Source organism: Platalea leucorodia (assembly GCF_965183815.1).
Source record: "Platalea leucorodia genome assembly, chromosome: 9".
NCBI classification, from domain to species: Eukaryota; Metazoa; Chordata; class Aves; order Pelecaniformes; family Threskiornithidae; genus Platalea; species Platalea leucorodia.
The window spans coordinates 8,391,596-8,406,810 of record NC_138831.1 but is presented as its reverse complement, the minus strand read 5'-3'; the positions used below and the strand labels follow the sequence as shown (position 1 = coordinate 8,406,810).

General features: G+C 41.0%; 1 protein-coding gene across 9 annotated transcripts in view; it reads left to right on the top strand.

The window, feature by feature from the left end:
* MAGI1 (membrane associated guanylate kinase, WW and PDZ domain containing 1) overlaps nt 1-9,474 on the top strand; it is a gene marked incomplete at its 5' end in the record, with an annotated part of 358,756 nt that extends 349,282 nt beyond the window's left edge. For 6 of the 9 annotated variants that reach the window (XM_082321191.1, XM_082321192.1, XM_082321194.1 and 3 more), the window contains 5 exons: nt 346-436; nt 558-621; nt 1,645-1,791; nt 3,016-3,154; nt 6,814-9,474. In XM_082321191.1, the coding sequence (XP_082177317.1) occupies nt 346-436; nt 558-621; nt 1,645-1,791; nt 3,016-3,154; nt 6,814-7,514 (1,142 nt within the window). In that variant the 3' untranslated portion in view covers nt 7,515-9,474. Of the gene's footprint in view, nt 1-345; nt 437-557; nt 622-1,644; nt 1,792-3,015; nt 3,155-5,138; nt 5,228-6,813 lie in introns of all 9 variants that reach the window. The other 3 variants (XM_082321196.1, XM_082321195.1, XM_082321189.1) reach the window with 3 other exon arrangements.
* Nucleotides 9,475-15,215: the final 5,741 nt, after the last annotated feature.

The window sequence follows — 15,215 nt, the reverse complement described above, 5'->3', positions numbered from 1 at the left end:
TTTTCTCTTACAAAAAAGAAAAACAGATTACACAGTAATTCGGTACATCTGATGACAGATACCAGAAAAAGCTAAGCCATGAAGGAAAGTTAAGTTTCAATGGGCAACTCAAAGGTCAATATTTCTTTGCAACTGAGGTGCTGTACAGTTTCATATAGATAATTACTATGACTTAGCTTAGACTTTATTCTGTTAATTTTTGGATTTAAGAAATTTGAGCCAATCTCAAATTCTTTAAAAACAACATAATGATGCTTTCTAGTGAAATGCCTTTGTAAAACTTTGTTTTGTCAGTGAATAGCCAATAGTCTTCCGTCATAATGAAAAAAAAAATTTATTTTGCAGAATCCTCCAATGCTACTTTATTGACCAATGCAGAAAAAATTGCTACAATTACAACCACACATACTCCTCAGCAAATACCACAGGAGACCAGGTCAGATTGTTTTCCTTGAGGAGAGCATGTTGACATGCTCTCTCTTTGGTTACTTCTTGATCATCTTCACATCCCATGAGCTGTATTTTTCCTCTTTCCCTCTTTCTCTCATTCATTACAGCAGGAGCAACACCAAACCAAAGCAGGAATCCCAGTTTGATTTCAAACCACCCCAAGCAGCGCAGGTAAGGAGTACCTTTCTAATTGTTTTGTTTACCACAGACTGTTGCTTCCAATCTGCTTGAGGGCTGTGTTCAAATATTTCCCTTGAAAATTCCTACTGGGAAGCTGTTCTCCCTCAGTCTGTTTGCTGAAGAAAGAGGAATTTGCTGATTAGTTTCTTAATATGTGTTGCTGTTGTTTCAGCTGAGAAACATTTCCAACACATTCTCAGCAAGTCTTTTAGGGAGAACAAAAAAAAAAGAAAAAAAAAAAAGCTGACGTTTTTACGACAGTAATACTTTTTGTGTTTGTTTATTGAATTGTATATTTTGAGGGGCCTCTCCAGAAAATACTGTTGTGTGCAAGTGATAAATTCAGAGGAGAAAAAAGAGGAAAACTTAATAATGGGCAGTAGCTGGAGTGTTCCAGCTTTCACAGACAGCATCTTATTAGAGAGATTATCTATCTTACTGTTAACTTCCCTCGCCACTGGCCATCCCAGAAGTAACCTCTTCCATTACGGACTTCAAAACTTCCCTACACTGACAGCATTTGTGACAAACAATGCACATACTTCTGAGCTTCTTGCAAAGGAATAGATGAGGTGTTAACAAAAAGGAAAAGCCAGCACCATGGCATAGACTTGTGCCACGTACCATTAAACTTTTCACTAAAGCCTGGCACTGGAAGTGAGGTTGCCCTAGCCTTCCTTTGCAGCTGGGAGAACGCTAACGACCCTCCAGAAACGTGTCTTTTGGCCCTGGGCACAGGAGGTGTCTCATAAGAGAGGTGCCTAAAAATACATGGGACACGGCCAAGCCCATTCGTCCGAACAGCCCTTTGCGGACCACCGCCGGCACTCCAAATTGCAGGGTGGGATCTGAGGAAGCAGGAAATCCTAGTCTGTGTATGAAAACTCAACTGATTTTCTTTTTTTAGTTATGAGTAACAAAAGCAATAATATTCGTTGGTTGAATAATTTGAAAATGAGAGTAGAGCAGCATTTAACTTTCTGTTCAATTGGACATACGTTGTCTTCCCTCCAGCAGGACCAAGACTTTTACACTGTTGAGCTGGAAAGAGGAGCCAAAGGATTTGGCTTTAGCCTGCGAGGTGGCCGGGAGTATAATATGGATCTGTATGTGTTGCGGCTAGCCGAAGATGGTCCAGCTGAGAGATGTGGGAAGATGAGGGTACGCACAAACAAATTTAAAAAACACACATCTTTGCAATAAGCTGACTTCCCTGCCTCTCCCCTACAGGCATACCTTCTGCTGTGTCAGCTAAGAGGAAAATTAAATGTTAACTGAAAGGAGCAGTGGTTCTTATTTACTTCTGTCAATGGCTTCTGTCACTCTTCGTATACAGTCTATAACAGTGTGCCTGCATTGGAAGATTTCACCCCTTGTTCCAACCTGCATTTCCAAATTCTAATACATAATTTGACTTTTAAAGCCTAACAAAGATAACGTGTAGCAACGAAAATGTAATAGCTGCAATCTTTGCCAGCGCCTTTAAAGCTGGAGCCATGAGTAGAGAATTGGGGTGTCGCACCTGATCCTCTCCTCTGCTGGGGGGTAGAGTGGTGAGGGAGCATGTATACCAACCCATGGATTGCAAAATTATAGTGTAGTTTTTTATTAGTATTAACTTAACTTCATATATCATCTAAATTATAAACATAACAAGGACATGTGTTATAAAATGCCTATAGAAAAATTAAATTGCCGAGTTTTATGTACTCCTTGCTCCTCTCTTAAAGAATGCATGATAACTTTACAGCATATGTCTTTTCCTTCTCCAGATATATCACACGAAGGGCATTTTCAAAATTTTTTTGCTAGCGGTAGATTTATAGGTCTAAAATTTTTGCTGATGAAAATAAATCAGTGCTGCCCTGTGGAAGCCAATGCTTTGACAAGCTCTTCCAAGCCCTGTTTTCCTATCCTGATAAATGATTATATTTACAAAAGCAGGTTTACTGGTTCATAGGTAGGTATCTATACCCAAGTGAGAAACAGACCTGAAAAAGCTATTTGAACATCCCAGTTACAGCAGACTATAAAGCAAGCAACCACTTTGACCAAAGACTTTACAAATAATCAAAATAAAGTAAAATAACACCAGTTCTAACACAGGTCTAGGTATTGAGCAATACAGTAATGCAAGGTGGTTTTACAGAACAGCAATGAAATTTTTTGATATCTCAAGCTTCCCCTGTCGTCTTCGTGTCTCCCAGGCCCCTGCATACTGTTTTTTGTGAACTGCCACCAGAAGGAGTTGGGTGTATTTAGCTTCACCTGGTGCAGCGTTCTTCTTCCACCTTTGCTGTGGCCGTTGTCTTGTGTTGTGTTGGTGGTGACCCTCGTGGGGGCTTGTTTCTAATCTTAGACTTTTTTCTTTAATTACATTGACAGATCGGTGATGAAATCTTAGAGATCAACGGAGAAACTACCAAGAACATGAAGCATGCTCGGGCCATCGAACTGATTAAAAATGGTGGCCGCAGGGTCCGCCTGTTTCTGAAACGTGGAGATGGCTCTGTCCCAGAATATGGTGGGTCAAACTATGAAAACATTCCTTTCTTCCCTGGCATCACTCCATGAATGATTTGTCTCAAGATCTGAAGCAGGAATTCTTTTTTATTTTCCTTTCTCACCAGTGTCTTACCAACCTTTGCAACATATGGTTAATTGCCTCGCTTGTGCTGAATTTTCTACACATTTCATCCTTTGCTTGCTTCCATGGACTTGGGGCGCAGTGTAAGGCAAGATCATCATAGCAGTATTTTTGGTGATCAGAGAGGAAAACAAAACTAAAAAAAAAAAAAAACCCTTATTGTCTTGTCCAGCCAAACAAGGAATGTCATTGAACTGTGCCAAACTGTTTCTCAGCGGCTGAATTGTTGTTTCAAATAGGTGTCTACTTCTAATCAATGCAAAAACTGGAATCCTGAATTATTATTCTGAAGCAGTGATTTTTTTTGTTAGGTTTTTCTCTTAGTTCCTGTCTGTATCCATAGACATGAATGCCGAGATGGCTTATGAGATTTTTGCCTTCCCTTAATATTTATGTAAATATTTATAAAGTTATTTAAGAAAAAGAAGAAAAAAAAAAAGCTTTACTGCAAAAATATATTGATTTGGCCTCCTGAGCCCTTTTCTCCCCACTTAAACTGTCTGCTGGTTTCAACTAGTTAATTTGTAAGGTCTGAAAAGGTGAGGAGGTTACGAAAAGGTGCTCTCGTGTCTGTCTTGGGGGAAACATTCAGTCCTCGTTTCTTACTAAAAATTGCATTAGATTTCCTTTTCTTCCCCTGGAGGTTGGATTGCTGGGTGGCTTAACTTAGCACACTATTTAATATTATAATTATGTCTTATTTATTTGAGATAATTGTCAAATATTGTGCCCTCGATGGAGGGCTACTCCCAACCAAAGGTCTTTGAGGTTTCTATAGAAACTGATGATTGAAGGGATGTCCTTTATACTTTCCTCCCTGTACTTGGGTTATTTCTGTGTCAGTAAGTTCTGTGTTTATCATTCACTCCGTGTCCTAAAGCCAGAAACAAACCCTTCTGCACAATTTATGAACTAGATTTTCTTTTCATTTACTGTACCATGTTTGAGGGTTTCTGCTCACTCTGCTCATTATTTAACTTAAAACGACCAATTCAGAGTATAACCAACAAACAATTGAAGTGTTTAACAATATGGAAGGGAAGTTGTGGGTTTACACTTCTGTAATATAAATAGCACACCAGAAGGTTCAATGATGGCACTGAAATTCTGTAATGTTCTTTCTACTTTTGTCTTTTCCTATACTCCTTTGGATGTACAGTACTGTATCATATGCTAGACTGCATAAGTACCCTGTAAATTAAGTGCTTCACTTCTCAAAGCATATGTCTGTTGCACTGAGGATGGAAATCCACCACCAATTTTCTTTTGGCTAATGCTAAACCACTAAATGTTCATTCTCCAAGCAAGGATTTAATATACAGGGGTTGCACTACTGTAAAGAATATCCTTGTAACATTTGGGACTCCTTCCTCTCTTCGTTCTGTTCGCTGCAGTCGCAAATGGTTCCTCTAATAATGTTAAGTTCCAATATTTTTCTGACTCGATTGGAACGTGCTTCTCTATGAGGCTGTATATTTTTGTAATGAGTTTTGTACTTATTTTTAATGTTGTGGTCTCTGGTGGACTTTATTTTTCGTTGTTGTTTGATTGTTAATGTTTTTTCTATGACATTCTGTGTCACTGTTCCAGCTGTCTTTTAGAATGGATGCTCTCGTTGTCTGGGTTATTGAATCACCTCTTAGATGTCTCTTTATGTCACGATAATAACAACTGCTGTCTTTGCAGCCTTATATTTGGGTGAAGCCTAGACAATCTGACTGGAAAAAATAAACTTTCTTTATTCTAAGATAAAATATGAAGATTTTTCTTTCTTTCATCTTTGTTATAGGGAATCTAAATTTTCTACTTTTCTCTTTCTCTTTCTCTTACTTTTCTTGGTGCTGGGCTCTTCCTTCCTCAGCGATGATACCTCCTAATATCGCTGCATGTATGAGAAATGACAAGCTCGGGGAGTCTTGCTTCTACCTTATGGGCCATAATCAAACTACGGTTTGTAGCTAAAATCAATATTAGGTGTTTTTGTGCTGTGGCCTAATTCCCTCACATTGCTTTCCGCTTCGCTATATTTTATATGTACAGCAATTCATTCCGAGCACCCTGCGTCCCCTGAATTGTAAGTACACCACAGGACACATTTAAACCTCACTTGTACCTTGTGCGATAGCCAGGTTGCCGCAAGCCACGTGCTTACAGCTACGGAAAAGCGGTGTGGTCCCCAGCTGCTGCCTGAAAATGCTAATAAGCAAAAATGCACACACGTGAGTCGCGACACGGGTTTCACCTGGAAATCACAAAAATCATGGCCCATGCACACACCGACCTTCCCAAGCTAAGGAATGGAAATGCCATCGAATGGGAGACGCTTTGCGTGATGGCAGGAGGAATGAGCATGTAGAGTGTTTGGCTTGGGGGAGGGAAGACAAAAAGGAGAAAAACAGGAAAAAAAAAAATCTGTCCCCAGAAGTGTTTGTGAGGGTTTTCAGCTGTTGCCCTCAGGACAGTCCACCTCGAGGTGGGTGTCTCGGTGCGAGCGGCAGGAAGCCTGCAGGAAGCTTAGCTAACGCCAGCCGAGCTGCCGTGCAGAAGTTACTTTAAAAAATAAAACAATAAGCAAATAAAAGCAACGCTCGCATTAAGCCAGCGCAGCTACTTTAATGTTTGCCGTGCCTATAATGAATGATTCATAAACATCCGTTACAAATGACGTGAGTAATTGTAGCTTAGCTACAGCGCAGGGCTGGTTTTTAGTTTTGGGGTTGGTTTTTTCCTTCTGCTTTGCAGTTTGTCTCACAGAGGTAGCTCAGCTGTATTTTACCTGAAATACTACATTACAAATAATGAACTGGAGATTAGGTTTTAATCAAAGCCATCCTACATATTACAATATCTTTCCATTGCTTTGATATGAAAAAATCATAACTTCTGTCATCGTTGTTCAAATCATTGTGGCAAAACCAAAATCTACCCTAGGACTTTTCATAACATGGTAGAACTAAGTGAGATTAAGTAATGTCTTAAATGAAATGGAAATTGCATGATTACAGTCTAATTCTCACACCTTCAAAATGTTATTTTATGAGGTGAAAACTTAATAATCAATTCTATTTTCTGTACGTTTTCTGATATTTGAAACAAGGCCTCCCACACCTGGAAGGCAGTTCTTTCCAAAGACTTAAAAGAAAAATATTGTTTCCTAAAGGCCCTCTTTATTGGAAACTGTTAAAAAAACAGCCAACAACCCGAACTACAATTTTTTTTTTCCACTGGAAAGAAAGTAGTGTAACCGAAACATTATGAATTGGGCTTGGGGAAAATGTAAAACGCCCCATGACAAGAAGAGCATAAAGATGATATCGGCTTGGACAAAAAAACACGGCTAACGAACAGAGCAGCACCAGTACTAACCTGTAACTCTCGTTGTTCGCAGTTAAATTAACAAAAGCTTTGGTTAGCCTTCGCTGACTGCTTTAACAGTTGTTTGTTTTTGTCACTAATGAAGTCTGAAGAGTGATAAGTGGTGTCACGGCGCCGCGGAAGGCATCGGTACCAAACGCTTTGCTGTTATTTTCTTTCAGACCCCAGCAGTGACAGGAACAGTCCCGCCACAGGTTCACAAAATGTATCGGAAATGAAACCCGTGCCATCCGACCGACGGCAGCACCCATCATCGGAGTCCAGTTATCCACCAGACCTTCACAAATCATCACAACATGGGGACAAGCGGACTTACGTTAGAGACCTAAAAGGCAGCAGAGAGTTTAGCAGACATCCCAATGAACACCACACTTGGAATGGGACTTCTAAAACCAACGACCACGTGCCAGGCAGGAGGACGGAGAGGTCGCCGGAGAGGAGGCACGAGAGGCAGCCGGAGAGGGCGGTGGTGAACGGGCAGAAGAGGAGGTCTCCCGAAAAGCGGAGGGAAGGAACGAGGAGCGCTGACAACACTTTGGAGAGGCGGGAGCGACACGAGAGGAGGAGAGACCTCTCCCCCGAGAGGCGCAGAGAGCGGTCGCCCAGCCGCCGTCGGCGGTCACTGGAGAGACTCACGGAGCCGAGGAGGTCGCCCGACCGGAGAAGAGAGAGCTCCCTCGACCGGCGGGCCAAGTCGTCTGACCGGCGGAGGGAGAGGTCGCCCGACAGACGGCTCAGGGAGGAGCGAGTCGGCCACCGGGAGAGGGAAGACCCCGGCTGGAAGCACGAGCCGAGCCGCAGGCACCCGCCCGAGCAGCGCAGGCGGCCGTACAAGGAGTGCAGCACCGACCTCAGCATCTGAGGGGCTCCTCCGGGTCCCCATCGCCTTCCCCATGGGAGCGGAGGAGAGAGCGCAGGAGCTGAAACCATCCGGCTTTCGCAGGCGAGGAGACATCCGGCACCTGCTGGTCCTACAAACCTTTTATGCAGATGAAATCTTATAACAAAAAAAAAGTGTTGTGCCTGATGTATAATATTAAAGAAAGTATTTTTCAGTGTATTCTTTTTTTTTTTAATTACTTGCCAAATGTTGGTCCTAAAGGATTATAAAATTTTGTTTCTACATTCTTTGTAGATTTCTTAAGAATAATTCCTTTATTGGGCTACTTTCCCCCCCTCCCCAACATAGTAAATGGGGGTAGCCAGTAATATAATATAGGCAAAGGATTTTATGACCAAGTTTGAATAATTTGATCCAGACTGTTCTCTAGTGACTCACTGCTACACTGTATGTAGAAAATTTTTTAATGGTTGGGGGTGGGGAAGGAAGAAAATTGTTCATCTCAGTGGGAATGGAGCGCTCCTGCTGAAGGAATTGAAAAAGAAAGAGACAGATGTTCCTAAAATTGCAAGAACTGTTTGAAGAGACTACTGTTTCAATGAAGGATATTTATAATAATTATAAATAATAAAAAAAAAAAAAATACAAACCCACACAGCACAAGATGATTTACGATAAGGAATTTCTAGTTTGTTCCATGAACAGTTTATACTTTCAGGCCCCCTCTACAGGATGCGCAAAGGCAGAAAGACTGGTAACCACCATGCCTGTGTCACACACTAACGTAGACTGTTGATCTCTCATTAGCCTCAGCAACATTTAACGATATTTCATTAAGGCAGCCGCCGCAGCCCTACTCATCTTCTAGATGTATATGGACAGCAACCCGAGCATGCATGGTATTGTTTGTCTGCTTTGAAGCAAGGGAAGGGATCGGGATCCCGGGACAAGGCACAATGCGGTGGGAGCAAAGTCCTCCCGCTCGGAGTAGGTGTATTCCTTCTGCTCAGGCAAAACCAGTGGGCTTTTCTTACTTTGCCAAATGCCAAAAGCTCTCTCTTCTTCTCGCTCTGTATTTAAGTTTTTATTTTACTGGTTCATCCTTACTGAGACAAAAGGAGTGCACTTGCTGAAAAAAAAAGGAAAAAAAGAAAAAAGAAATGTATCAAAGGAAAAACACAGGCAAAAAGAGGCAATCAGTGGGACAACCTGGTTGTAGAAGCCTATCCATACTGGTTATATGCTGTAAATTTGAATCTAAGAACAGCAGCAAAAGGGAAACCTGCAAGTTTCTAAGTTGTATTTTTAAATTTGCAAGTTGTGTGGTAAGTCTGCTGTAGTATTGGTATAAGATTTTAATGGATTACTGCCTAGCTGAGCCAAAATGTTTGCCGTTACTGTTGGACCACTGAAGTAAACTGCTGCTTTTTACAGTGCATTGGTGTGTACATGTATACTGTTCCACATTTCCCATATGAACACGAGAACATTGCAAGTCTATCACTGTTGTTGCCATGGTACTGTAAAAACAAAACCAAGAAAGAAGATGGCCGCTCATTGTGTGTACAGTTTAAATTGTAATTAATAGAGCCTGTTGGAAAAAAAAACAAAACTGTTGCCTTTTTCTTGTATAAAAGAGGATTTATGACAAAATTTAGCTGTGAGGAATGTGATTAAGTGTTTATATTTCTGAAAATGGAACAAATTGATTCAGGGGATATATTTTAATGTAAACTGAATCAGGTATGTAAAGCTGTTTTAAAATGGGAGACTATATAAGTAATTCTAAAGCTTTTGTTGGTTTGAATATCATTTCTTTTTTCATGGTGGGCCTGCTTATGTATTATTAAGCACTTGTATGCAGTCTATGTTCTTCAATCATCATTTCTTGCAATGTGCTATAGGCATAATGCTCTTTTCTGTGTTGATGAAAAGCAGTATGTGGGCCACTCTTTTTTATAAAACACTATGCATATATAAATACTACATTGTTCATAGCTTTATTTGACTTATTGGGTTTATACATAACACTAGTATGAGTAGATGTGGACTTACCCAGTATGAGCTTCTTTCCTTGGAACAGACACTATGTATATGATGTAGCAACAAAGAAGGGGAAAGTCTGTGAATGCTATTTTTATTATCAAATAAAGTTTTCCATACAAAGCATACATATGAGTGTAGTGATAAGATAAAGGAAGAGCCACACTTTAACGTTACTTACTCATCCCTGTCTAAATTAGTGAACTGCAGGTTACAGTCTCCGAGGGCCATCCATTAAATATGTATTAATCCTCCATTAAATATATATTAATCATTTGACAAGCCTTAAAGCACAGGTTCCTGGTTTTCCAGTATAAAATTTTCTTCCCCAAAATAATCAGAAGCTGAAGGTTTAGGTGAAGCAGGGTTTGTTACTACGTCTGGGGTTTGTATCACTGGTCCTTCGTAACACATCAACACGCGCAACGGTGTAAAATCCAGGCAAGGCAGCAACTACTCTATTGCCGTTATTGGGATTGTTGATGCCATATATATATATATATGTATTTATATGTGTGTGTATATACATATATATACACACATATCACCAAGACTGTATGTCTCCCATCTCTTAGTTCTTGAAATGTGTAAAGACTGTTAAGGATTGCAAAACTGTTTACTTTAAATAGATTTTTAACATAACTTTTAGACGTCGTATAGTTGATCAGGCCCCACTCATTTGTTTTCCCGATACTTCAGCTAACCTGCCGGGAGCCCAGGCAGCCTGAGAGCCGCCGGTGAATGGTTTGTATTTCCAACCACAGCACCTGCAGAGGCGTTTGTCTGATGCAGCCTGAGTCTAGGGGTATGCTTGGGTCACTGAGAAAGTGTTTGGATATTTTAGGTTTGAATCTTTTGTGATGTTCAATGCCTTTTTACTCTGAAATTATATTGTAATGGTATACATTGGTTCTGAATTTGTATCGTCTGCTGTTACTACTGTTTGTCCTCTCCTTGTTCATGTTATAGCATAGTTTAAGTGATCTTAGAGAGCTGATTAGGTGAGTGTCAAGCTTTTGAAGTGTGTCTTTGAAGTGTTGAGTCTCAAGCTAAAGAGGATATTACATAGTTAATACTGAAATTACATTTTACAGAAACATTTAATTTAAAAAACACTGCAAGTTGACCAAAAAAAGTTATTCAAAATGCCTTGCTAGTGGTGGCATCCTTTCTACTGCTTCCAAACCCACTGAGAGCTGGAGCCCTGCTCTAAAGCATGAGCATTGCAGCTCCATATTCCGTGGTGCAGCCTTATTCACTTTAATTAATTCCATCCTTTCTTCTGACCATAAAATATTTTTTGAAACTTCTAAAAATGAAAAGAAACCCTTTTTTAGATTGTAACTTGGCTCATGTTTTGTCAAACAATGTTCTACAACTATGAAGCTGCCAAAAAAATGCATTACAGTATGTTTCTGATGAAGAACTGAAAAGTTTATGAAGTGGTAAGTGAAAAAGCTCTGCAAATTGATATTGCTAGTTTTTGGGTTTGTTTTGGGTTTGAGTTTTACATCTTTTGTTATCAGTGCTACATGGTCAGGATCCTGTGCCATCAGTGTGCTCAGTCCTGTCATTTGTGTAAGCGTCGATTAACCCCTAATTGTGAACGTTTTGACTGCAGAGGGGGCGGTTCAACCCACGTGGAGAATTATGTGGGGCTTGATCTTTTTGGTTAGAGTTGCAAGTAACTTCTAGGTTTGCTGAGCTACGTTTGCTGCCTTTATACGTTTTCCCTCAATTCACTCCCTCTTGAATATTCATTCCTTGGCATTCGAGCCAGTGTTTTATTTAATAGTGATCTTGTGTTAAACCCATCTGCTGTACTATGCTTGTTTTATCACCGGAGTAGTAATTATAGATACTGTTCTCCTCCTCACTTTGATACCTTTTGTTACAACAGGCTTTCAGCTCTGTCTCTTGGCTGGCTGTTCTGCTGAAGAACATTACAAATGGCTCATAATATGCTCAGTTTATTTGGCTCTCATAAATAGTACCAGGAAAAGATGTCATTTATGACCCACTGCTGCCATCTGTAAATGTGTGCCTGTTAGGCCTTTGGGATTGTATTTTCTTCAGATTTATTTTTAAAAAAGGAAGAGAAGGAACTAAAAAAAGTATCCCAATTTACTTAGCAGTTGTTGTAAATCACATGAGTCTTGAGAGGATGCCAGTTTCTGTTTTGGATGCGATGCTAATCCATCAGCATTGCTTCCTGGGTATATAATGAAGAGGCAGCAAAGTGTCATACAAACAGAAAATTGTGGGGTTTCAGGACAGAGAGGAGTATAAAATATGTGCTGCCACAAGGCCTGCTGCTTAATGCACATAGAAGTTCAGTGGTTGGGATTGACCACGATATGACAATCTGCCACACAAACATGAACTTCCAAGTCAGAGATTGCTTTTCAGAATTTAAGGCGTTTGTGTTTCTTTTTCCTTACTGCCTTTCTTGCCATGAACTCACAGCAAGATAGTGGTGTACCTGTACAACACGCTGGGAAAAACTTGGCTTCACTTTTTAGGGCACCCTCTTCTCTTCCAGATTCTTACAAAAGGCCTTCAAACCACACCTTCAAATGAACTCTTGGTAATTAACGTACAGGTTGCTGTGATCTGAAATTTACCCTTTAAAATGCTCTTGTAAATAATAAATGGCCATCAAAGTTTTAAAATGCAGTCAGTGCTGTGCACACAAGAGTTTCTAAAATATTTAAAATCACTATGTTTCTTGGTATTTCCAGGACCTGGGCAAGGAAGACTGTACACATTCTCCTTCCCAGGTGGAATTGTGCTAACTGCAGGATTGTTTCTAAAATGAACTAACAAATTATATCAAAATGTAGGAAGTTATCTGCATAATTGTGTTTGAATTCTCAATTAAATGCCCATAGGGGGCTAAGGCCTTGAGCTCATCCTATCAACTAGGTTATAAATGCCATTAAAATCACATGAGGTTTATGCATGAGTTCGGGCTCAGGCAGTATTTACCCCCATATTTCAGCAGAGTTTAGTGCCCAACTGATTTTTCATATCTGGGTCTAGAGGCACCAACAGATGAGCTCTGGCAAGTCAGCGGAGAGTAATGCATGCCCCAGCCTTTCCACTTCAAAGTCAAACATCTCTGCATAAACCCATGTCAGCGATAACGTGAGCTAAAGTGATGTGCCCTTCATTGAAGCAGCAGAGATGAACACCCACCATCTATGTTGCTGACTGGGCAGGCGAGGAGGCTGTTGTCCTCAGCAAATCTTCCTTGGCAGCATGTGAACTGAAAATACTCGGTTTCAAAGAGTGGTCTGAGTCTCGAGATGTTGAAGTTGAAATGGAGGCGGTTTCATCTCTTCAAGGAGTCTCATTAGCTTTAATTTTGCAGCAATTTTTGACGAGGTTTGCTGCAGCAGGAGGGAGAGAAGAACAGAAAATGGTCTGCGGAGAAATACTTAAGCTGAGCATTTACTTTGGTCATACTCAAGCAAATCCAAATTGCTGGCATTGTGCCTCAGCCAAGGTTATTTGGTCTGTTGCTAAGCTGATGTGACTTTGGTGCTGACTGTAAGAAAGAGTCAGGCTTGTATAGAACGGGAATTCCGCCTTGCTATGTGGCTTTTGCAGACCAGGCTTCACCTCCAACCCCATGTCATCTATGACCAGTCTTAAATTTCCTCCTTCTTTCCTCTTGTCAGAAATGTCAGTCTTCAGATGTTCTGTCTGTCCATTAGAGGACTGAGCTTGTGTGACATTACCTTGCATCTGCTGTGACCTAAGACCATACGTATGGATGTATCTGTGGCTGAGCTTATCTGCAGTAATTTGTTGAGTCAGGAAAACTGGATGGTGAAAATGTCCCTCCAAGCCTGGTGGCTCCCGTAAGTATGAATGAGACTCGTTGAATGAGCTGTCTTGCTTCTTTCTAAGGATAGCCAGAAACAGGAATGTCTGGGGGAGGAAGTTGGCTGAGGCTCATTCCATATGTGCTAGAGAAAATATTGATTGGGTGTGGAAGCAACTTGGAGAGTTTCTTGAGGACTCTGGCTTTTGTTCCACGTAAATGAGCAGTTTTCTTCTCATTGTTTCTCAGTAAGATTCTTCTGGATCCTGTTTTTGCTTCTGAGGCTCCAGTTTGCTTTGGGGACCCACAGGCGACTTCTTTCCTCTCTGTTTGATCCAACAATTGTTGCCACTGCTTTGAAGTGTTGAGTCTGCTGGCAAAGCCTTTGCCTTTGTAACCTTTGAACTGCAGTTGTGTAACACAGGGCTCCCTTCCAAGAACACGAGGCGGTTTCTGTGCTGTACAATACAGCACCAGACACGGACAGCGTGTCCTGCTCCTACTCCTCAGTGGAAAGAGAGGTCCTAAGCACAGGCATGGAGAGCTGAGGAGAGGGCATCCTCAGACATAGCCAAGAGTCACTCTCTGACGGTGCAAAGAAGCACCATGTCCAATGGGTTTCCAGACGTGACACAAAAACTAAAAGAAGTCGTAAAACTTGTGTGGCTGATTCACAGTACCGAATTCATTATTCTGTGAAATGATTTACTGAATGGTTAGAAGACGTTTAAAGATCCCAGTGCACATTATTTGCATGGTATTAATAACAGTAACAGAAAGAAAAGACCATAAAAAAATACATGGCATATGTTTTCTTGTCGTGCTTTCCTATATTCTTGTTGAGGATGCATCAGACATCTGTTTTCCTTCTCCAGTCCCTTCTCTGGTTGAAAGGATAACTTGATGGGACAGGTGTTTTTAGACAAAATGCTGGGGATATAAAAAAGAAATCTTCTTGCTGGAACCTCAGAGAAAAAGCGTAAACCAGTTCTTCAGTGGTCCTTGAAAAGTATAATTTTATACAAGTGATACTTAATGTCACTTAATAGACATTTGCTACCCTGAAAAAGGTTTAATTCTTAATAAAAGAAACTACTAACTGCACCTTCCTAACATGCCTGGCACACATTGGCCCAAACAGTTCCTTTTTTTTTCCTCTGATTAATTAACAGGATTGAAAATTGACTACAGCTGAATCTCCTTGTGCTTTTGGGACAGCTTGGTCTGCAAGTCTTCAGCTTAATTGTGCAATAACAATGCAAAAATATGTAAACTGTAAACAGCTCTGAAGTGCTTAACATGGCAACACACACACAACTTTGATTATCTAGAGCCTGTGTCGGGAGCCTGGAACAGGCCTGCACGAGGGACCCCACGTCTTGCAGGGTGCATCGCTGTCCCGTTGGCTGGTGCCCTCCAGCTGCTGCCTACGAGGCTGGAGCATCTGGGGCTCGGAGGCAGCTGGGCTGCCTTTATTCCAGCACTCAGTGGCTTGACCTGGTGGGCACACAGCTCTGCGTTGCTCCTGATGAGTGCCTGTGTGCGTCTCTGGGGCACCCCACAGCCAGAAGGGGGTTTTCCTCCCTGAAGACCTCCAAGTGAGGAGGACTGCTTCCTTTTGCTGAGAGCAGAGTGATGAACACTGCTATCCCCTGTGACATCGCATCAACTCAAATATTTTATCCTGAAATACAGCCTATCTTAGAGATTAATCTCTGTATGTAACTAATATTAATATTTACGATGATCGCTTCTGCTATTGCATTGCTTCAGCATATTGCAAAAATTCATATCCCTCTGCTTACTAAAGATTTCATTCATCAGCCTGACTTTTCTTATTCCAATTATGA